This window comes from Drosophila ficusphila, unplaced genomic scaffold (assembly GCF_018152265.1).
Source record: "Drosophila ficusphila isolate 14025-0441.05 unplaced genomic scaffold, ASM1815226v1 contig_198, whole genome shotgun sequence".
Lineage (NCBI taxonomy): Eukaryota > Metazoa > Arthropoda > Insecta > Diptera > Drosophilidae > Drosophila > Drosophila ficusphila.
This window is the reverse complement of record NW_025064092.1, coordinates 2,029,833-2,050,634: the sequence shown is the minus strand read 5'-3', so window position 1 is coordinate 2,050,634 and position 20,802 is coordinate 2,029,833. Positions and strand designations below refer to the sequence as shown.

Below are 20,802 nucleotides of genomic sequence, written 5' to 3'. Positions count from 1 at the left end.
AATCGGATTAAAATTGGAAAAGTAATGGATTTGGATTTAGTGGTTTGTGAACAAAATTGATTCGAAGGTTGTCAATTTGTTAGTCACCTTATTTAACACTCTGAACTGACATTTATAGAAATTATTAGAAATATCCAACATGTTTAAAAAAACCTTTCGAGATAAAAATCCTGAAAAATATCAGCTGCTGCTATCATAGTTATTTTTTCTGAAGCAGAAAGCTCATGTCTCAAAGTCAATGGACTCTTTCCATAGAGAAGCTGCGATCGAATCAGGTTTTTGCGTCAACTGCTGTTGCGTTAGTTCTATCAGATCGAGCGCTCTTTCGCTTAGTGGCTCTCGGAGCCAAGACAGCAGCTTGTTTTGTGTGTTTGGCGGTGCTGTGTCAAATGGGTTAAAGCTCTCCTCTCCGGCTGGCTCCCCTGAATCTCGGGAGCAAGCCGAGCAACCTAAGCCCCATGCCACTTGTATTTCACTCTCCATTATCGCAGTGACGACGGCGAACATTGTTCGATACTGACAATTGAAATACAAATTGTACGACCGATAAGATAAACGCTCCGAAAATTTGTATTTGAAAGAACTATTGATTCAGCATTTTTCGCACCTTCAGTTGCAGACTTGCGGTCAGTCTTCGGTTGGAGCGCTTCGCCAGCAGTCGCATTTTCGGGATCAATATCAGGATGACAGCCAGCGAGGGAGCCGCGCGAATTCAGTTCAAGGCGCTGAAGGGATTTCCGGAAAAAACCACTGATAAGCTGGAGACACAGGCCTTCCTCGCCGCCTCCAAGGAGATAGTAACCGTCATAGGTGATAACGCACCCACCCAATCGATTTGAATGCGCTCATATAACTTTAACTCTGTGGTTTTACATTTTCCAGAGAGCTTCGGCAAACTCTTTACACCCGTGATAAACGACATGAACGGAAACATAAACGTAAGCTGAGTTCGAACTTCAGGTCTAAGATAATAGACATTCCATTAGGCCTTAAATAGATATTTTAGTAGTACAAAGACTGATCTTTTTTAAAGTTATTTAAACTTTCCTTACCTTATAGTTCTTTTCGCTAAAGTATTTTGAATTGTTGTAGATTTAACCATTATCTAAGATTGTCTTTCCATACAACTTATATTTTAACCTCCATTTTAGCTTTGTTAAATATTTAAAATTGCTATAATTTACTTTAAAGACAAGGAAACTTCAATGAATCAGACAGAGACAATTTTATTTATCAAATATATGTTTAAGTTGTTTGAAAAGATCATTTCATTTTCAAAGTTTTTAAAGACAAAGATTTCTTCTATCATTAAATGATTTATTTATACAACTTCATTTCCTCAGAAACTGACAAAAGCCTACGGCGCGGATGTGCTGAAGTACCAATATCTGGAGGATCTGATTGTGCTGAACGTGAACGTGGACGACTTTGCGGCGAACGCGTTGCTCTGGCTGAAGCGCGGCCTCCAGCTGATTTGCACCTTCTTCGAGAACATCTACAACGACACCCAGGCCAAGGAGGCACTGAAGCAGCACCTGCAGGACGCCTACGAGCGCACACTGAAGCCCTACCACGGCTTCATTGTCCAGAGCACAATCAAGGTGGGTTCATACACACACGCACTCTCTTTCTGTAACACACTTAAACTCCAATGGCCTTGCAGATAATCTACAGCTGGGTGCCAACGCGCAGCCAATTGCTGGGCCAGGGAGCTGCCCAGGAGGAGAATATCGAAGTGCTGACCAGCTTTCTGCCCACAATGCGCGCCCATTTGGACTCCATTGACGCCCTGCTGAAGGCGCACAATCTGGACGATGCCAAGAAGGTGTGATCGTCGGGGATCCGTAGCCGTTCCTTAGCTTAGCTTAGCTTAAATCGCTTATCCTACTTTATTATTTATGCCAATGTTCAAGTAAACCTCAGAGTCCTACTCTACACATCACTTTGATTCCGGGGAGCGTCGCACTCGTCGCCTTTGCTCGCTGGAGGCGGAAGTGGGCGAACCGACAACAGACTGATGATCCTCCGGCAGTTCTTCCTCTTCGGAGGACGCTGGCATCTTTGCGCCTGGCTTGTAGATAACAAAGTGGAACAGGCAAACGATTATCTCCAAGCCTATTAGTGCAAAAACGGCGTTTGTAATTATACGGAGCCACAAACCACGACCAGCGGAGGAAAGGCGAAGGAAGACCATGGAGGGCAGCAGGATGCAGGGCGTTACCGTGAGCAGCAGCCACATGGCGGTGGCTCCCGAGCACAGGTTCACCGAGTAGCCGGCGTACAAGCGTGCGGATTCAGCGGACACAGCCAAAATGTAGGCCACCACTATGGAAAGGCCCTCCCAGTTCCATAGGTGATGCAACTAAAACGGTTTTTCAGATGGAAAACAGTTTATTGTGGAATTATCTAGAGAGAACTCCCAAGTGTAGACTCACCCGGATGAGCATGTGGATCAGGTAGCTCATGGCCCACGCCACGGACACATAGGTATTGGCCTGGAGCAACATTTGGAGCACTAGATTCGCCCGGTGTGGCGATACTGAGTATGTCATTTTTTGGCTAGAATCTTTTGGGTGTCCAAGTGTAGTTTGTGCTGGCGATGGAGCCTTTCTTTAGCCAGTTTAATTTGTTGTTTTTCGTTGGTTGTCGAGGCAACGTAACCAGCTGTCAAAGTCAAGTGCTGCGAGTCCCGGTAAATCCTGGTAGATGCAGGACTCAAGCTGGCTGCTCTATCACTCGAAAAGATTCCGTTAGTCGCACAAGAAAAGTTCAGTTTTTTTCTACTAAATTTAAAATTCTACAAATATTTTGACAATTTCAAAACATTTACAAATAAATGACAGTTCTATAAGGTTATGCCTATTTTAAAAAATTCCTACAAATTAAAAACGAAATATTTAAATAGGGAATGTATAATAAATATAATACATCCCACTGCTGAAAATCTCTATCTGCAAAATATTTTTGTGGAACTCTCAGCTTTAAACCATATTCAAAGCGTATTAATTCGCAGAACCATGACGAAATCGAACATTAAACAGCGCGAAGCTAATCGAATGAGAGTCACCCTTGCGAAGGTTGGAATTTAACAAAACATGCAGGAGCAACGAGTGCGGTGGTGCAGCTTGTTGGTTATCGTAGTGGCCGGCGCCATCTGGCAGGTGTCCCTGGGCATCAGCAACAGTGAGCGCCGCTTCCAGTGCCTCCGGACGCGGATGGTAGGCCAGACGAACTGCTCGCCCTGCTCCGAACAGTACGTCTTCAATCGGAGCAGTGGCTATCGGAGATGTGAGCACGTCAACGGACGCTGCTTTCCGCATCGCACGGTTTTTGCCAACGCCCGCCTGTGCGAGATCATCTGCCAGCCGTTCATTCAGCGACCCACCCTCCACGAGGTGACCACCACAGCGAAACCGATCATAGAGCCCTTTCCGGACAGCGAGGAGGAATTCTAGTCAGGTTTCAACAAAAGGTTTTATTCAATTAACTTTGGGTATGGGAATATTCGATCAATGGTAATGATTCGTATGGCAATGGCTAACAATCCTTTCAGGAGATTCAGATTTAATAGGGCACACTCGTGTTGAATGCCACTTCCAACGCGGTCACTGCAAATATAAAGAGATTAAAATTAAACAGCAAAATCATCTGCAATACAACTAATTAACTTACGGAAACCGTAGTCGTGCTTGTAAACCAGCGAATTGAGAATCTCGGCGAGCGTTTGATGGCACCGTATGTATGTCATCTCGATCTCCACCACCTGGTTAAGGGCCAGGTACTCCAGACCCCGACCGTTCGACTCGTTTTCGGCATCGCCGTTCTCCGATTGGCTGACATCCAGGCTGAGGGCATCGTTGTCGCCCAGATAGCAGGTGCAGCAGGTCCACTCCATGTCCAGCACGAATACCAAGTGGAAGAGCTGATCGAGGGCGTTGCGAAAGGCTGTGAACTCGTCGGTCAGCAAGCAGTGGGTCCTTAGCAGCAACACATGCTCGTCGTGCTGGGTCCTCAACTCCCGGATGTTTTGGCACTGGCCAATCTGGAGCTCAAACTGCTGGCCCACGACCTGCATGATGTGTGTGTGCAGGCTGTTGATCACGTAAATCATCCAAAAGCGCAGGATCTCCAGCCGGCGAATCGTTAGGCCGAGCAGGTCCAAGGGCGCGTACGGATTTCCCTCGAGGCGACGCAGAAAGACAAGGTTCTCCAGCTTCCAGACGGCCCACTTCACCTTCAACATGAGTCGCCACACCGAATTGTAGCCCTGCATGTGTTTCGGTGTGACAACGCGCTGCATGGCCACTGGCAGGTCGTAGTACAGTTCCAGGGCGTCCACTGCCTCGTGAACCTTGTTTGAGACGCAGGCCACCTTGGATATCACCTTCAACTGAAGGTTATCGGCCAAATGGGCGTAGTGCGGGAACAGCACCTCGTAGAGTTTGGCATTAAGCCGCGAATTCTGCGCCCAGTCCTCGCTCTTTTCGATGCGTGTGAAGAGTGCGGTGTAGAAGGGCAGGAGCAGATAGTACGCCTCCAGCATCATTGTGTGCCGCAGGAATCGCGACACCTCGCCAAGTTGCAAGTCCACGCAATAAGCTCGCATCGCGTACTCGTTCGCCAGACACTGCCTCCTTTGCAGAAGCTTGCGCAGAGCCTCCGGCAGCTCGTCCTTCAGCTGCAGGCAAGTGGATTGCTCCAAGCGCCGGAAAACCTCCATCACTTGCATTGGCGTTTTGTTCTCGCTGTGGCGTTGTCGCTCCAAAATCCTTTCCCTCGCCGGTCGCGTAAATATGGCCATTAGATCAAGATTGTGAATGCCTTGCGCGTTCTTCACCAACTGTTCGTCGGACGCCCTACGCAGATCTTTTTTCCCCTCCGGTTGAGCTTCCTCGTCCGTCGGAACGTTGCTGCAGTAGATTCTTAGCTGGGCGAAGAGTTGGGCGGTCAGCTCCTCGTAGAGTGAGCGCGGCTGGCTTTCGTTGTTGTTGGCCAGCATATCGCCAAGTAAATTAACGTTGGCCAGCAGATCCTGCGTTTCACCCGACTCCAAAGCGTGCTTCAGCAGGAGCTGGTAAAAGGGGCACTCGTGAAGCTTTTTGAATATCTCCACGGCCTCAGAACCTTCGCTCGAACTCACGCAACGCTTGCGCACATAGCCGCTTCGCTCGGTGTCCTCCTCGACCCTTCGAAAGCAGTATGATTATTAAGTTAGCTTATCGAATAGGTAAAGCATTACCATCTCTCCACTATAAACTCGTTCAGGCGATCCTCCAGCGTGGCCCTGCGCCACCAGGAGTCGATGATGTTGCAGTAGCGCTTGAGGGACACCAAGAGCAGGGCTGTCGCTAGTTTCTGGTGCAGCACCTGCGGCTTTGTGTGGTTATATAGTCTGGATAGCAAGTAGGCGCTACGCAGGTGTGGAGGACCTCGTTCCAGGATGGCATCTTTGGCCAGGCTGCGCAGCAACTTCAGCTGGCGAAAGTGTGGCCTGAACTCAAACACAAAGTGGACCAGCGTACTCTTAGCGGGCTCCCTAACGACACGCTCCTCGAAAGCGATGAGTAGCTGGCTAATTGGTCGGACAAGATCCCTCAAGCCGTAGGCAAAGCACTCCAAGGTGCCGGTTACGCTGCCATCAAAGGCCAGTGTGTAGGCATCGATGATGCGTCGCAGCTCCATCATATCCTCCAGCGCGGGCACCACATCATATTCCAGAAAGCGTTTCAATGCACGCTGAAAGCCGCAATTGAGTAAACGGGAGATTAACAAGACTTTTTTGCATCCTTACCGCTGACACTGTGCAAATGCTGACATTAGGGCGGACAAGAATGCGACGCTCAGGACTGTTGAGTTCGAAAAAACAACAGCTTTCCGGACGCACAAACATGAGCAGGATTTCCCTGACGAGACAGGACTCCGTGACGGTTTTCGGTAGCGGTAGATTCAAAAGACCGCGGCTACTGTGGTTCAAAAACTGCACGTAGCTCACGGCAAAGTTGGCCAACGGATCCGCTTCTGCAGGCAGGGCAAAGACCTTAACGTCTTCGCGCCACCAATGATTATGGATTGTCCGCTGAAGAACATCCGTATTTCGATCACTGGTCTGCAATTCGGTGGTGGCGGCCGGGGGTTGGAGAGCCGGTAACTGAAGCAGCTTGCTCTTTTTCAGCTTAGAGCTAAAACCGTTCAGGTTGAGCACCTGCGGCTGGGTGATGCGGAAGACGTCGCTGGCAGTTTCGCTGACGGCACATTCGGGCGGCAGATACTTGGTATTGCCGTTGCCATTTCTATTTGGAACGGCCACCTGCATTGCCTGCTCATAAACATGGGCCATTTCGGGCAGGGCCAGCGAGGTGCCCATATTCTCTTCAGGATGCAAAGTGCTGGTTGAGTCATTATCCGATTCGTCCGACCAGTCCTTTATAAAAGAAAGATACATATGTCATTTGGATGTATAGGCATTTATATAATTCCCAAGCTGCTCACACTTAAGCTGTCCGAACTATCCATGTCTGGTGGTTCCAGGAAATCCTCGCTTAGCAGCGCCACCCAGTCCACCTCCGCTTCCACCGAATTGGGCGGGATCCAGGCTTCTGCAGCCCGCTTTTCCGTCATCTCTGCCTCCTTAACGTCGCTGATTCCGCGCAACCGGCGCCGGGTCATTAGCTCCCGATCGCGCCGGATGTTCTGCACCGGTTCGTTAGTCATGGCGAGCAGAAAGTCGAGCAGCGACCACTCCATGTCCGGCTGGCCCATCCCGCGATGTCCCGGTATTGCCAGCACCTTGTTGGCCAGCTCCATTAGGGTTTCTCCGAACGAGGACATACCCTCCACCCGGAAACGCTCCACCAGATCGTTCATGATGCGTCTCACCTCGAAGTGATTGGTGCTCGTAAAGTGATACCGACGCAGCTGCTCCCATGCCGTCCGCTCCCGCTTGCGCAAATCCTGTTGGCTAGCCTGTTACAAAACATGAGTTGAATTAAAGTACATTTTTGTTTTTTAAACTCACCTCCGGACCGGACAGATTCCTGACCAGTTTCTGCACATTGTCCGCCAAACGGGCGTTGAAATCGGCTCCGGTCATACCTGCAATTCCCAACGGTTCACCACTGCCCCCAAAATTCACAAACTTGTCCTTGTTTTTTAAACAAAAACAAAATTATTAACAAATGGCGCCCTATTTGGCAGCAACAACAAAAACCGTTCAGCGGGGATGCCTATCGAATTTGTCATCGATAGCACTACTTAACTTACACCTTTTAAAATAAAGTTTTAGCTCGGGTTTTTGTATTTATATTGAGAGTAATGCAATGATTTTGGGTATAAGCGTGGAATATAGATCCAAAAAAGTTATTATGATGGCATGGTTTTTTGCCTTAAACTGAAATAATAAACAAATGGTACGGCGGTCACTTGGGAACTAGTTCCAACAGCTGGTTAACAATCGATAAATAGATATTGAAATCAAATGTAAACAACCTTTATCAGCTTATTGATTTGAATTAGATTTCTGGAAAGGATCATCATGACTAACCCTATCTACGTAATTCTGGGCTCCGGCGGCCACACGGCAGAAATGTGCAAACTGACTCAGGCGCTGCTGCAGCAGGAAGACGTCCAGCAGGCGAAGAAGTACCATCCTATTCGCTTAATCCTGGCCAGCAGTGATGCCACCTCGGAGCGCCAGTTTCGGCAGACTATTCCACAGGCATCCCAAGCAGAAGTGCTGAGGGTGCCGCGCAGTCGCAGCGTGGGTCAATCCTGGTTGACCAGCATCTTCACTACCTTGTGGGCGCTCCTCTTCAGCTGCTACCTTGTGTGGCGGGATCGCCCGCAGCTGATTCTGTGCAACGGCCCCGGCACCTGTGTGCCCTTCTGCTACGCAGCCTACTTCTGGCGCCTCCTCGGGCGCCTGCCCTCGAACTCAAGGATTGTGTTTGTGGAGAGCTTCTGTCGCGTGGAGACGCTGTCCTTGAGTGGTCGCCTGCTCCTGCCGCTGGCCGATCTCTTCGTGGTCCACTGGCCATCGCTCGCCACACGCTACGCAAATAGAAAAAACCTTCGGTATTTTGGCCGCATCTTGTAATATAATAGTTTTATTCACAGATCGTTAACAAATGAAAAAAAAAAGTACATTCAGTGGTACATAAATATGGATAGCTTCATTGTTGCTTTAGCGGTATTAGCTGTATGCTTAGCGACGGTTCTTGGTGCAAACGGAGCGGTGCGCCTCCAGCTGGTGGCCCATCAGCTCCTGGCCGCATTTCGGGCACCCCACGGTCTGCTTAAACAGGTTGCGCTGGCGGCGCTGACGAGGAGTAAGCTCATCCTCGCTCGACTCCACTGCGACCACGGAATCATTGGAGGAGTTCAGGTTTAACTCGGCAATCTCCTCATCGGTGTAACCGGCGTTGCGGAGAAATTGTTGTTGTGAATCGCGACTCTGTGGCTTGGAGCCGCGGGAAGTGGATGGTTTCGAGCCGCCGGGCTTCTTTGCTGGGTTCTTCGAAGTGCCCTTGCGGCTAAAAGATGGCGGCTCCACGCGAACCGTAATGCTGCAGCCCTCGAAGTGATTGGCCAGCTGAGTACGCTTCATCTTCTCAAAGCAAATCGGACAGGAGACGATGTCGTTGTCCACACAATTAGAGTAATTCGAGCAAGTGGGCATGGCGGCGTTCTCGCGCTGGAACTCCTTCAACAGGGTGTCTTCCCCAAAGAGATCATCGATGATGGACTGGTCGGCCAACTCGGTGGCAGCAGTGAGGCTTATATCGTTGTCCGCCTCATTGTCATTGTATTCGTCGTCAATGAAAAGGATGTCGTCTTCAGTATAGCTCGATTCCTCCTCCATCACCTCGCGTTTGATGTTCATGGTGCGCTGCTGCTGGCTCATGCGCGTCTTAGGCCCCGGCACCATGACTTCCTCCGACTCGCTTCCATCGTCATCCAGGTTTACAGTGGGAACGGATGTATTTTGGATCCACACATCATCGTCGTATGACTCCCAGGTAACGATTTCGTCGTCTGCGGATGGGCGACGTCTCTTTCTGGCTGGCACCACCTCCGGCTTACTCGGTTCTTGCGAGGTGTTAGTCTGGCCGAATCGCTTTAGACGAATCTTACGGAGATCCGATTCATTAATCTTTACATCTGCATTCGGATTCCCGCCATTGAGACTGTATCCCGGCCCGTTCATCTCAGCGTTAGCCCGTGGAGTCTGTCGTCCTCCGGCAGGTTCGTTGTCATCGTCACTGCTGCAAAGATCAGCGAAGCCAACGACATTGGAGCCACGCTTTTTGGCTGCAGCCGGTTTCTCCGGCCTGACAAATGGTTTGGACGAGAGGCCCGGATATGAGGTCGGCGGCACAGCGCTTACCAGGTTGCCCAGTAAAGCGGTATCGATTGCCGCTTTCTTGTCCGCCGGTGGGATCGGTTTCTTGTTCAGCCATTCGTATAAGTCCTGTTGATCTTGGCTAGGCTTCGGCGGCGGCTTAACCGGTTTTGGTGCTTTTATCTTGGCGGTCTGCGGTTCGCCCACCTTCATAAAGGTGCCTCCGCACTCGCGCTGGTGCTTGGCCCACCACTGGTCGTTGGGTCCGGGTGCCCGGTTGCTGGTGCGCTTCACATAGCCCTGGAATGGCGTGCGATTCTGGCAGATGCCTGTGCAGCGCCAGATGTGCGTGCGATAGGCGGCAACCTCGTCGTGGAAGGAGTGGTACACGGTGATGTTGGTGCCGGCCACCTTGTTGATCGTCTCCATGATGCGCTTGAAATTGGGGCCGTGGCCCCCGTTACCCTCGCGAATGTTAAGTACAAAGCAATAAGCGTGGATCATCTCGTGCTGGCATGAAAAATATTTTAGATGTTTATGTTATACCATCAATGGATTACTGCGTATATAAATAATTAAGTAAGCTGATCAGCTCACCAGCAGTGTCTCCACGAGATCCTTGCGTGGACGCAGCTTGAGTAGTGGCTCACTGAGCCGGATGGTGACCTCCTTGAAGTACGCAGAGCCTCTCTGGTAGCAGATTCCAGCGCACGAGTACATGCGCTTGCTCCATTCGAGGGCAACTGCTCCCAGGCGCTGCTGGAAGAACTTCTCATCAAAGCGCAAAAACATTGAGTAAATGTCCGGAGTTGGATCGACCAGCTCCCACTGCGGATGGACCAGGTTCACGGTCTGGTTGAGAAAATCATCATGGCTGGCCTGAATGGCGGTCTTTGGCTGCTGTTTTTTAGCAGCAGCGGCTTTTATTACAGTCTTATTGTTATTCATTGTGCTCTGAAATAATGATTCGATATCGACAATGTCGAGTTGTTAAAATAAGTGAGTTCTTATAAAGGAAGTTGGTCTAAAGGAAAACTCTAAGCCTCCATTTCCACTCACCGATTTCGGGTTATTTGAGGGGTACACAAACTGTAAACTAGTGTCCAAATCACTGTCCCTGGCCGTTTCCTGGACTGGCTCATTCTCCGCATCCATAAGGGCCTGGATTTTAACGGCCAGCTCGTAGTCTGACTGAAATTTACATTGCCAGCGTTAGGAATTCCCCGTTTTCTGCGCAGCAATTTCTACTTACCTGGGGGTCAACTTCTGCGTTGGAATTATTTAGATTCGACTCCCCATTCAGCTGCTTGTCCAGCATCATGGCGTAGAGGAGATCTTCTGCATCCGACATAGTGGACACTTTGTTGATATATTGTGGCTCTCAAAGACAGAATTTGCAAATAATTGCAAAAATTCTTTAGAATTCGCGCTTTTTGCGCTTAATGTGGCCAACCTCATGAGAAAAAAAAGGGATATTTTCAAGTAGGGACAGGAACCGATATTTGGAAGTACGATGCGATATTTGACTATGTTTTTATAGTGCAATAATTTATAATTGTTAAAAAAAGCTCAATATTACATTTTTCAAATAAATAAACGTTGTATAATGTATTTAAATTAAATCTGTATTTGGAATTTAATAACGACAAGGTGGTATAAATAAGAGGTTAAGGGGTTAAGCATGCGGATTCAAATGAATAGGAACTAAAAAAAACTGCCAACAACAAAAAGTTGGACATACTTTAAGCGTTTTAAGCCCATAAAACAGAATTTTAATTTTTAAAGATTTTTAGTTTTGGTTTTACAAATTAATCGCCTAAGGTCCATCTCTTATTGCACCTTTTCTGTTTTCATTTGAAATCCGCTTCTTCGAATTGATTTTTTTGCGCATGCGCGACAAGTTTAATTGTTCAGTGGGCGATAACGAATTTGAAAACGCAGGATCTAATGGGTGGCCACCCAAATTTAACGAGGATTTAGGGAGGGGAGAAGAGTGTCTAAGCTCGTAAAAAAAAGCATCGATATCAGGATATCCTAGTATCGATGCTGCATTGTCCTATAATTGCACATCACTCAAAAAGCCGACATTTTTAACGTTCAATTCCGTTTCCGGAAAGGAGTCGACCGGTAAAGTGATAACCTGCTAAGCCTCAAATAAAAAAAAAATGATAAAGTACATGAGCAAGCGCCAGAAGAAACGCAAGAGGGCCGGTCAGAGGCATAGTGAACACCAAAAAGTATAAAGTAATTGCTCCTCGCCATTTTCGGTTCGCTCATTTGGTTTTTCTTTAATTAGGTGACAACTACGAAAATTCAGCCTAGGGAGGGGTACATTAAACAACCAAATCCACCGGCCGGTAAGTCATCAATTATCTTCGCCAAATAGCTCGTCTGTCCGGCGTCATAAACAAAGCCCGCGAATATATAAACAAATCGCGGGAATATAACACTGGGGGAATTTGCATGGGGGAGATCGTTTTGCTGACCATTAAAATGCAAGCCCGCACAACTCCTTTCATTTACTCCCTCTGGATTGTTTGCCTTTGGCATATCTCCCCAAATTCCCCGTAGAAAACCTTAAAGAAAACGGACAGAGTTCTTTCCAATTTTTCCCGGTTGCATTGTGCTCTATCTGCCTCATCCTCTAGCCATCCCGCTCTAATTTTCCTATTTGCATGTGAGTGTTGGTAAGCCATGTTTGAACAAGAATGCAAAAAAAAAGAAAATGTCGGGTCGGATTCATTTACATTTGCGGAGCTTTTTTGATTTCACCTGCAGGAAGCGAAGCAATAAAAGCGATTAAAAATAAAATGACTATGTTAAAAAAAGTGTAAATGTGATAACTCTATAAGAGATTAAAAAAATAACTGTGTTCCTTTCTTTTTCCAAAATTTGGGATGCAAAAGATGTTTACAAATTGCTTCTTCTTTCGTTCGCCATTTTGGTTTCTTTCTTTTTTCTTCTAGAGACACACATTTTTTTCATTCTCGAAAAAGGATTTCGATCACCATTTTGGTTTATTTGCCCTTTCTTTTAGAAACCCCATCCATACATACGTATTTTAGCCTTGAAAATCAGAGCACGAGTTTAGATATCAGTTATTGTATGCTTTTTACCCTTTCATTTTTTCCGGTTTGCAATATTATACCTTTTTTTTATGCCTTTATACCCTTTGAAATCCCGCACTCTTCTTTAAAAATAATTCTTCTTTTTTATTTATCCTGTATGTACATAAAAAAGTTTGGTAAAAAAACAATTTAGAATAAGAATGAACTAACATTAATACTTATAAGCCATTTTTTAGTAAATCAAAATAATTTGTTTGTTTACCCTGTTGTTCACCTAGAATTACTAAAAATAAGAGCCATTAATTTAAACATGAATTGGTTTTTGAAACGATAAAAATTTAAAAACGACAAAACTTCTCTCTCTCTCTCTTCCATTTTAGTTATTAAATTGCAAATCTGATAAAAAGTCAGGACAGAACTGGAACTTTGATCTGCCTTGTTTTTATATCCGTTCAATGCTGCACTCAGAGAAGAAAATATGTATATATTTTTTTAAAATGCAAATGAAGAACTTCACGTTTTTCGAAAAAACACTTGTTAAACATAAATATATTTTGTTCTTCTCTTCAGAGACATTCGTCATTGTTTTTCAGGAATGGCTGTGTGAAAATATGGAGTAACCTCTATTAGTTTACTTTTCTGTTTTTAATGCTCGGACTTAGACACTTTTTCGCCCGCAGATAAACGGCCTCCGCAGTCCTCCATGCCGAAGGACAAGTCGAGCCAGAGCAACAGCAATAGCAATGGCAATGGCAATGGCAATGGCAGTCCGAGGAGCCTGATGGCCAATGGATACTCGCGGGGATCCACCAAGAGCAGCAGCTTCACGAGCGAGGAGAGCAACACGTCCGGCTACATGGAGGAGAAGCTGCCGCGTCCGCCCTTGGGTTACTATCACTACCAAAACGCACACACACCCACCTTGTGTAACTTCATAGATGCTGAGTTCTCGAAACTGCCCACAGGGAAAGCCGACAAGTTGCCGAAGAAGCCATGGCCAAAGAAATTGTTGCCGAAGAAGCCATTGTCGTCCAGCTCCTCCGAGACGGACGTCTTCAGTTCCTGCCTGTCGATCACCAGGGAGCTGAAGCAGGAGCATCTCGATCTCGATCTCGATCTGCCATCCGATCTGTGGGTGCCTGGCCAAGAGGAGGCGCCCACACGCACCTCCGTTCTGTGCGACAACCACAACGATTCCAGCTCCTCGATGTTCTCCGACATGGAGGAGAGCTACTTTTCCGCCTGTGACTTTGGGCCGCTGATGATTGAGGACAAGGGCGATTCGGGGGGCACTGGCTATCCCAACCCTTTGCCCTGGACCAACCCCATGAACCACACCTGTGGCGATGTGCCCGAGGAGTCCGACGAGGATGAACCCGAGGAGGGCCCGGGCCTGAAGCCCATTGGCTACGAGATGCTCTTGTCCAGGCGGGAGTTACGTAAACGGGTCACCAAACTCGTGGAGAGCGTCAAGAGCGTTAGTTATCTGTGGGACGCCCCCGATGCCAAGGACGAAAACCCCTTTGGACCGCCCAAGACCATTTGGAGTGTCGATCGCCATCAGCTGAACCGGACACTGAACCTCAAGGAACCGAGGATCCATCCGGACTCCAATGGCATTCAGTTGCCTCAGGCTGCGCTGCCACAAAGGATATATCCCATCGCCAATCCGTTCTTCTACCTCAACGGATATATGTTCTCGCCGGCCGTTTTCAATGTCTTCACTCCCGAGTACGGACAACCCACGGCCTTCTGTGTCCAACAGCCCGCCAATTGGCAGCCGTGGTGGCGCCAGCGCCTCATCACCAACGGCGACGTCTGGGACGATGCCAACTACATCAACTACGTGGCCCAGATGGAGCCATTTCCGGCGAACGTGGACCCGGATCTGCTGCACGCCGCCCAACTGTACGCCATCTACGGCGAGCACTTCTTCGAGTCGGAGATGGGCAGGCGGTTCTACCAGTACGACCAGCGCGTTCCCCAGCGGACGATCCCGCAGTGGCCCGTCTATCCGCAGGTCCAGTACCAGTACCAGTACCAGTACCAGTATCCCTGGTACCACTTCCAGTATCCCCAATACTACTCGGCTGCTCTCCAGCTCGCCGGCTGGCAGAAGCCCGTGGTCAACTTCAATCCGATTCGCCAGGCACAACAGCAGGTGAATATTCCATTGTTTGCAGGTAATACTTTCAAAACTTATGCAGAGGCTTACAACTAACCCAAAACAAGTTGACTGTTACTAATGTTTCCAAAGTCAAATTCCCAACTTTTAAGCGAAACAATTTGTTAACCAAGCAAGCTAATTCCCCTTTTGTCCACAGCCAATTCGCACATGGAAACTGGAGGCTGGTGGAGGAAGGAAGGCATCTCGCCAGGGGGGATTTGGCCCTGGATTGTCTGGACTTGGAGGGTCTACTGGTCCTGGGAAAGCTGTCGGCACCCACAAGGCAAGTGCCGCTGCTAAAGGTTCGAGTAAATTAGGTGATCCGTAAGTTTTCCTGATGAACCGAATATGTGCAGTTGTTGTTACCATTTCTCTTTTCTTTTCGGTGAAGTGATTTTCGCTTAGGTGTACCAGTGTATAAAAGATAGAAGCTATAGTTTACTAACAACATTTGTAGTATTTTCTAATAGCAAACGTAGTAAACAAATCAGGGTTTGTGTTGATCTGTAAGTAAAAGCTTTCTGTTCTGTCTTGCAGAAGGCAACGGCCAGCATAATCCTGAAGCTGGAGGGCTCCTTGGCGGCAGTTGTCACCACCGGCAAGGTCAGCGGTGCTGGTGGTGCCAGTGGTGCTAATGGTCCGTCGAATGCCACTGGCTCCAGTGAACCACTCGCCTCGAAGCTCGACGACCTCAGCTTAAACGTAACGAACTTTCCACCGCTTGCTCTGCCGAAAAAAAAGAGCAAGAAGTAAATAAATGAAAAGAATAATGGACCTGGACATCAAAATGAGGAACACTCAACTCATTTTCAAAGCACACACGTTTAACACACATTTCATGCCATATACTTTAAAGTAGAATGTCACTAATCCAGAGTCGAAGTTGCATTTAAAAAGCATGCACACATTTTTTTTTTCAAATAACGAAATAAAATGATTAACCATGAATATTAAGGGTAGTTATTAATAGTAGTTTAGTAGCACCTACGAAGCTTTGCCGTCCACTCGCCTAACCAATTTAAGTGCCAAAAAATATTTTCGGCATCGGGCTCGTAATCATTAAAATGTGATAAACATAATATATGAAACAAAGAATTAATTATAAATAAATCAAAATACTTTTAGCCCCATTATTATTTAAAAATAAAACTTAATACTATAAAAAACTATAACCAATTTTCTTTTGAATTTAAACTAGTCGGGTGGTGTAATATTTTTGCACTCTTACTTTTTTGTTGGGTGTTAAAAACGAAGTTGCAAAATTAAGATTTACGTATATGCCAGATGTAAAACAAGAACTAAAACTGTGGAGTCTATTTTCTTTTACTCAAAATTAAAGTTTTGCTGCTTTGCTTGAGAAATTTGAATTAAGAAAACGATATTTGAAAATTTGAAAACGTTCAAAAAGCTTCGATTTAAATTCAAACGATAACACCGTTATTTCCATCCCTAGTTCCGTAGTTTCTTTTTCATCAAGTTAAGACTCCAACCACTGTTATTAAATTAAGGAACCGATAAGCCATCGATTTTCTGAAAATGGATTCATCGATGGTAACATTTCTCCACCTCTAACCAGCAATTGATTACTTTTTTTTGACGCACTCGGTCCCTGTAAATTGGGTTTTTTCGGCGCAAACCAATGGAGGCCCTGGTGAATTACAGCAGCGAGGACGATTTGGACGATCCTGGTTACCAGATACGGGTAAATATAGCAACGCTGCCACGCCGGAAGCAGCTGAAGACTTAATCAAAATCAACGCCAGGGCGCATTTTGTGTACACATTTCTTCTATCATCATTTTTCCTTTTTTTTTCTGTCTTCATTTTGCCCTTGCGTGTGTGTGTATGTGTGCGTATGCGTGTATGTGCAAGGCGTTGAAATATAGATAACTGATCCCACCACCCCAGAAAATCGCCCCCCTTTAATTTAGTTCAAGTATCCTAGTGCTTTAGTAAAATAATGCGAATTTGCTGTTTCTGAATAGTTACAAAATTCCCCTAGGCACCACAACAACAACAACAACTGCATGCGCAGCAGCGACAGCATCAGCATGCAAAAACAACCGTCAACTTCCTAAAGCAGAAGAACCATAATAACAACAATAATGGGAGCAGCGACGGCGACGTTGAGGCCGGCAGAGAGAGCCGCAGCAGCAACAACAACAGTCCGCGGGAACGGGAGCGAGAGAGGGAGAAACCGCGGCGACGCCACCACACTCCTCCGCTGCCGACGTCGCAGCAGCAGAATCACAGGAGCATTGATGAGGTAAAGAATTGCTGTTGTACCAATCGATATATAGTTTGTATATCCTATATTTATATATATATATACGCACTATAAGTGTCTGGGTTGGAGCGGATGCGGATCTGCCATGTGCTATGTTTCCTTCTGCAGCCGCCAACGGCGACTTCAACGCCGACTGCGCTGCTAGCAGTGCCAACTTACAATGGCGGGCAGAATATTAGCACCACCAGATTATCACATCAAATCAATAATGCAGCCTTGTTCTCAATTTCTATGCTCTAAAGCTCAAAACGAATTGAGGACATGCCTGCAGGACATTCTTTTTCATGGGTGCTCTTAAAATCAAAGCCAAGTCCCTCTTGATGTTCTGACTTGACAAACACCTAACAGGTGTGTTCAAAATATTAGCAGTGGGGGCATTTTATTCGCTATACAGTAGATTACAAGTTAAAAAAATGTTTCTGTTGGAGAACTAGAGAAAGTTTTATAATTTTCAAGCTAACGCTTTATGGTGCTTTTTAACATAAGATTTTCAATTATAATATAATTTTTATTGGGTTGTATTCCAATTATTAAAAGATTAACAGGCGTTTCTTTCCCATTAAATGATTACAATAAATGCGGTGGCTTTGTGATATCATTTTTATAGTAGATAAACGATTAGCTACAATAAATTATACATTTATAACATATGTACTTAAATAGGTTGAAGAAGACACATTCTTATGAACTAATCCCTATAAATGTTGGCTTACTGTGAAGAAAGACAAATAATTTAAATAAGAATGGTAAGGGCTAGTGAGTAAGGTATCCAAAATTAGAAAACCAAATTATTTAGCAAGAAGATAGGGGCTTGCTATTTTAATGAAATGCAGAACTGATTTGATTGGATTAAGTGTTTAATAGACATAACTTTCGGTGCTATTATTCTGTGAACAGCTGCACCCTTCTGAAAATGTGAATATATGTACGTCCCTAAATCGATCTGCCCGATCGGCGACATGCGCTCCAACCCTCCCCCTTCCAAAAAAGAAATTGTGTAAATTTAGCCACTGCCAGCTTGTTATGAAGCAAAAAAAAAAAAAAACCAAAACAAAATTTCTGTTTCTGTCGGTCTGCTTGCGATCACACACTTTGTTGTTGTTTGGCCCGCTTAGTTAAGTTTAAAAACTTTATATGCCAATTAATATTTAAATGACTAAACTCTACCATTTTATTATCATTGTTGTTACGTAAACGAAACGAAACCGAACCAAACCAAACCAAACCAAAACAAAACTGAAAACCAAAATGAAAAAACCATTCTCGAAATTAAGAATCAAATTAAAAAGAAAATCCTGACCTACGACCATTGACGAAACCCCGCGATCGTAGTAATCGCTCGATAACCAAATAGCTACTTCGATAATGCGACAATCGAAACAATCGCTCAGATTTGTAGAGGCTAGGCTTGTGTGCGATCTCAGTGGCTGTGTTGGTTGGCGAGTGTCCTGAATCGATTTTCAGGACACACTCACCACACTCTCGCCCGCGCACACACACACACACACTCACTGGTGGCGCGAAAGCTAGCGAGAAAGCGATAGAGAGCGAAAGAGTGAGAAAGAGAGAAAAAGAGAGAGCGAGAGAGAAGCTCAAGCCGCACGAAAGTGAGTATAAAAAAGCGATCAAATAGAACTTAACACCTCTCTAAGCAATCTAGGATACAGGATTACCCCGGAAAGGACCTTCGGCTGGCGGCCACAGCCCATCCTCTTACATTTCTAGCATCTAGCATCTAGTATCCAGCATTTAGCATCTAGACCTAGACTCCTAGTCGCCAGCGCCGTTTTGTTGGTTCGCTCTAATGTAATGCTCCTCGGTGGGTTGCTTTATCCCGTTGCAGGACTCGCAGACCGGCTTTCGCCACCGCCAGGAGCGGGAGAAAGACAAGGACCGGGAAAGGGACAGAGATCGCGAACGGGACCGGGACAGGGAACGCGAGCGGGAAAGGGACAAGGATCGCGAGCGCGAGAAACGCGACATGGACCGCAGTCGGGACAAAGGACGCGACAAGGATCACAGCAAGGTGAGTGAGCCCCTAACACCTGCATGATATTTCAATTAATTGGATATAAATATCTTTTATTTGTGTTTCATTTCAGGGCGACCATCGCCACCATCGTACCAAAGACGGCAACAGCCATAGGGAGCGGGAACGCGACCGGGAGCGCGACAGGGAGCATCGGGATCGGGACAAGGATCGGGAGCGCAGGCGTTCGGAGAAGAGCGGTCGCCACCACGGCGGTGGCAAGGAGCGCCATCACCATCATCACAACAACTCGTCGTCCTCCTCGTCAGTCGCCGCTGCAGGCCTGAATCCGGCCGGTCGTCGCTCCTACGACGACGGTCGAAGTCGTCGTCGCCGCGACTCGCGATCCCGTTCCCGCACACCCACCGGCACGCCGCCCAGCCGTCGCCGCCAGCAGTCGCAGCAGTCGCGCAAGTACCGCGAACGCGACTCCAGCAGCCGCTCCAGATCTCCAAAGGAAGAGCACTCGCTGCCACTGCGCGGCGGAGCAGCTGCCGGAGCCCATCTGCTGCTGGGCAAAGGAGCAAGCAGCGGGGGAGGATCTTCCGGATCGGGATCGGGATCAGCAGCAGCAGCGGCTGCGGCGGCCGCTCTGGTGGCCGCCAATGCAGCGGCCGCAGCGATGGCAGCAGCCTCATCCGGCGGAGGAGGAGTAGGAAGTGGAGGTGGTGCAGGAGGAGGAGGAGGGGGAGGGGGAGGTCTTCTTCCCACGCCCAACTACGCACCCAAGATACCCTCGCTGATGTCCCTGGAACTGAGCACACCGGCGGTGGCAGCACCCGCAGCCCTAGAACACATCCAGCTGCCCAGCTACTACAATCCGGGCATCATCAACGCCAATCGCTATGCGGAGCAGCAGCAGAAGCGCAAGCTGCTGTGGGGATCGAAGAAGAGCGAGGACTCGGCGAACAAGTGGGGCAATGCGCACTTCTCCCAGGACTCCGATGGCAAGGTGGCCTCCAAGTTTATGCGGCTGATGGGCATCAAGAATGCGGGCTCGTCCGGCGATGGAGGCGAGGCCACCGAAGCAGAGGCTAGCAACGGAAGTGCGGCCGCCGGCGAGGGCGGAGGAGCCGGAGGCGGCGGCGGAGGAGGAGCATCGGCAGCATCGGCGGGCGGAACGAAGGTACCCACGGATGTGCAGCAGCGACAGCGCATGTTCTCCAACATGGAGCAGCAGTACGAGATGGCGCGAGCCGCCACCCATACGATGCGGGGCGTGGGACTTGGCTTTGGCTCCCAGCCGCGCACCTTTTAGAGAGCGAAAGGCGCCCCAGGACGAGGACGAGGACGCGGACGACGAGGGCGATCGCAACCAGGCTGTAAATACCATGCCACTCACTCAACTCATTAGTCATGTCAAGAAGTTTCCCCTCAACCACTTTTTGTTTGTGTTGAGCAAATGTTTTTGATTTCAAATAAACGTTGCAACCGAATTTGTCAAGTGGCGTGGCTTTCTCCTAAGAAACGAATAAATGAAGCAAACAATTGCTTTGACTTCCGTCAAGTAATGGATATATTTAATTATTTTTAAGATGGCATCCCCAATGAAGTTATTCATTAGTTCTATCCTACGGATTGCTTTTGTCCACCTTGGTAATGGTTGGTGGAAATGGCGGAGGAGGGAGGAAGAACAAGGGACCTGCGTGGATTGTTTTAACGTAATTTGAATTATCTTGGAAAGCTCAACTTGGTGCATTTAATCCCTGGACAGCAGTTGAATGTAGATTGGTAGACAATTCATTTATTTACCTTCTTCGAATAGTCCTTACTCCATACTTTCCAAAGTTGTCAATTTTTATAGGATAAGTATTTCTGATTAACTCGGCTTATAATCGTTAAAGTACAGAACTAAAGTTCGAAAAGAGTCAACTTGACAAGTTTAACACATTAGTATTAAGGCATACCTGCCAAA

At 47.3% G+C, this 20,802-nt stretch overlaps 8 protein-coding genes across 13 annotated transcripts; 5 read left to right on the top strand and 3 right to left on the bottom strand.

Annotated features, from left to right (window-relative positions):
• Positions 1-683: 683 nt before the first annotated feature.
• On the top strand, positions 684-1,935 carry LOC108094620 (glycolipid transfer protein). Its single transcript, XM_017195303.2, has 4 exons — positions 684-810; positions 883-938; positions 1,344-1,601; positions 1,664-1,935. Exons 1-4 carry the CDS (start codon positions 684-686, stop codon positions 1,829-1,831), a joined length of 609 nt encoding a protein of 202 aa, XP_017050792.1. The 3' UTR covers positions 1,832-1,935.
• LOC108094622 lies at positions 1,866-2,998 on the bottom strand. Its single transcript, XM_017195305.1, has 2 exons — positions 2,436-2,998; positions 1,866-2,362 (listed from the first exon to the last, which is right to left on the bottom strand). Exons 1-2 carry the CDS (start codon positions 2,550-2,552, stop codon positions 1,940-1,942), a joined length of 540 nt encoding a protein of 179 aa, XP_017050794.1. The 5' UTR covers positions 2,553-2,998; the 3' UTR covers positions 1,866-1,939.
• Positions 2,999-3,049: 51 nt separating this feature from the next.
• Positions 3,050-3,644, top strand: LOC108094623. Its single transcript, XM_017195306.2, has one exon. The coding sequence runs from the start codon at positions 3,096-3,098 to the stop codon at positions 3,453-3,455; it is 360 nt and encodes a 119-aa protein (XP_017050795.1). The 5' UTR covers positions 3,050-3,095; the 3' UTR covers positions 3,456-3,644.
• LOC108094617 lies at positions 3,456-7,239 on the bottom strand. Its single transcript, XM_017195299.2, has 6 exons — positions 7,016-7,239; positions 6,490-6,963; positions 5,792-6,421; positions 5,240-5,736; positions 3,673-5,186; positions 3,456-3,608 (listed from the first exon to the last, which is right to left on the bottom strand). Exons 1-6 carry the CDS (start codon positions 7,088-7,090, stop codon positions 3,565-3,567), a joined length of 3,234 nt encoding a protein of 1,077 aa, XP_017050788.1. The 5' UTR covers positions 7,091-7,239; the 3' UTR covers positions 3,456-3,564.
• Positions 7,240-7,451: 212 nt separating this feature from the next.
• LOC108094621 (UDP-N-acetylglucosamine transferase subunit ALG14 homolog) lies at positions 7,452-8,163 on the top strand. Its single transcript, XM_017195304.2, has one exon. It carries the CDS (start codon positions 7,532-7,534, stop codon positions 8,090-8,092), a length of 561 nt encoding a protein of 186 aa, XP_017050793.1. The 5' UTR covers positions 7,452-7,531; the 3' UTR covers positions 8,093-8,163.
• Positions 8,074-10,781, bottom strand: LOC108094618 (DNA-dependent metalloprotease SPRTN). The gene is made up of 4 exons (XM_017195300.2): positions 10,590-10,781; positions 10,397-10,528; positions 9,935-10,291; positions 8,074-9,847 (listed from the first exon to the last, which is right to left on the bottom strand). Exons 1-4 carry the CDS (start codon positions 10,686-10,688, stop codon positions 8,201-8,203), a joined length of 2,235 nt encoding a protein of 744 aa, XP_017050789.1. The 5' UTR covers positions 10,689-10,781; the 3' UTR covers positions 8,074-8,200.
• A 650-nt stretch (positions 10,782-11,431) lies between these two features.
• Positions 11,432-15,495, top strand: LOC108094724. 5 transcript variants are annotated; one of them, XM_017195468.2, is made up of 6 exons: positions 11,432-11,574; positions 11,634-11,694; positions 13,068-13,292; positions 13,371-14,566; positions 14,730-14,855; positions 15,110-15,495. In XM_017195468.2, exons 1-6 carry the CDS (start codon positions 11,503-11,505, stop codon positions 15,323-15,325), a joined length of 1,896 nt encoding a protein of 631 aa, XP_017050957.1. In that variant the 5' UTR covers positions 11,432-11,502; the 3' UTR covers positions 15,326-15,495. The 5 variants fall into 5 exon arrangements, with proteins under 5 accessions (XP_017050957.1, XP_017050956.1, XP_017050955.1 ...); XM_017195467.2 differs by having other exon boundaries at positions 13,086-14,566; XM_017195466.2 differs by having other exon boundaries at positions 13,068-14,566.
• A 620-nt stretch (positions 15,496-16,115) lies between these two features.
• LOC108094696 (arginine/serine-rich coiled-coil protein 2) lies at positions 16,116-20,398 on the top strand. 2 transcript variants are annotated; one of them, XM_017195427.2, is made up of 4 exons: positions 16,116-16,274; positions 16,574-16,837; positions 18,702-18,884; positions 18,961-20,398. In XM_017195427.2, the coding sequence occupies exons 1-4, from the start codon at positions 16,212-16,214 to the stop codon at positions 20,143-20,145; spliced, it is 1,695 nt and encodes a 564-aa protein (XP_017050916.1). In that variant the 5' UTR covers positions 16,116-16,211; the 3' UTR covers positions 20,146-20,398. The 2 variants fall into 2 exon arrangements, with proteins under 2 accessions (XP_017050916.1, XP_017050917.1); XM_017195428.2 differs by lacking the exons at positions 16,116-16,274; positions 16,574-16,837 and adding an exon at positions 18,173-18,465.
• Positions 20,399-20,802: the final 404 nt, after the last annotated feature.

Coding starts and splice junctions, on each gene's coding strand:
- LOC108094620 (XM_017195303.2), top strand. CDS start 684: ATGACAGCCAGCGAGGGAGCCGCGCGAATTCAGTTCAAGGCGCTGAAG. Junction 811..882: donor GGAGATAGTAACCGTCATAG/GTGATAACGCAC, acceptor TACATTTTCCAG/AGAGCTTCGGCAAACTCTTT. Junction 939..1,343: donor ACATGAACGGAAACATAAAC/GTAAGCTGAGTT, acceptor TCATTTCCTCAG/AAACTGACAAAAGCCTACGG.
- LOC108094696 (XM_017195427.2), top strand. CDS start 16,212: ATGGAGGCCCTGGTGAATTACAGCAGCGAGGACGATTTGGACGATCCT. Junction 16,838..18,701: donor ATCACAGGAGCATTGATGAG/GTAAAGAATTGC, acceptor ATCCCGTTGCAG/GACTCGCAGACCGGCTTTCG. Junction 18,885..18,960: donor GCGACAAGGATCACAGCAAG/GTGAGTGAGCCC, acceptor GTTTCATTTCAG/GGCGACCATCGCCACCATCG.
- LOC108094621 (XM_017195304.2), top strand. CDS start 7,532: ATGACTAACCCTATCTACGTAATTCTGGGCTCCGGCGGCCACACGGCA.
- LOC108094724 (XM_017195466.2), top strand. CDS start 11,503: ATGATAAAGTACATGAGCAAGCGCCAGAAGAAACGCAAGAGGGCCGGT. Junction 11,575..11,633: donor GGCATAGTGAACACCAAAAA/GTATAAAGTAAT, acceptor TTCTTTAATTAG/GTGACAACTACGAAAATTCA. Junction 14,856..15,109: donor AAGCTGTCGGCACCCACAAG/GCAAGTGCCGCT, acceptor TCTGTCTTGCAG/AAGGCAACGGCCAGCATAAT.
- LOC108094618 (XM_017195300.2), bottom strand. CDS start 10,688: ATGTCGGATGCAGAAGATCTCCTCTACGCCATGATGCTGGACAAGCAG. Junction 10,529..10,589: donor ACGCAGAAGTTGACCCCCAG/GTAAGTAGAAAT, acceptor TGTAAATTTCAG/TCAGACTACGAGCTGGCCGT. Junction 9,848..9,934: donor ATCTCGTGGAGACACTGCTG/GTGAGCTGATCA, acceptor TTTTCATGCCAG/CACGAGATGATCCACGCTTA.
- LOC108094623 (XM_017195306.2), top strand. CDS start 3,096: ATGCAGGAGCAACGAGTGCGGTGGTGCAGCTTGTTGGTTATCGTAGTG.
- LOC108094622 (XM_017195305.1), bottom strand. CDS start 2,552: ATGACATACTCAGTATCGCCACACCGGGCGAATCTAGTGCTCCAAATG. Junction 2,363..2,435: donor TGATCCACATGCTCATCCGG/GTGAGTCTACAC, acceptor AAACCGTTTTAG/TTGCATCACCTATGGAACTG.
- LOC108094617 (XM_017195299.2), bottom strand. CDS start 7,090: ATGACCGGAGCCGATTTCAACGCCCGTTTGGCGGACAATGTGCAGAAA. Junction 6,964..7,015: donor GGAATCTGTCCGGTCCGGAG/GTGAGTTTAAAA, acceptor GTTTTGTAACAG/GCTAGCCAACAGGATTTGCG. Junction 5,737..5,791: donor GCATTTGCACAGTGTCAGCG/GTAAGGATGCAA, acceptor TGCGGCTTTCAG/CGTGCATTGAAACGCTTTCT.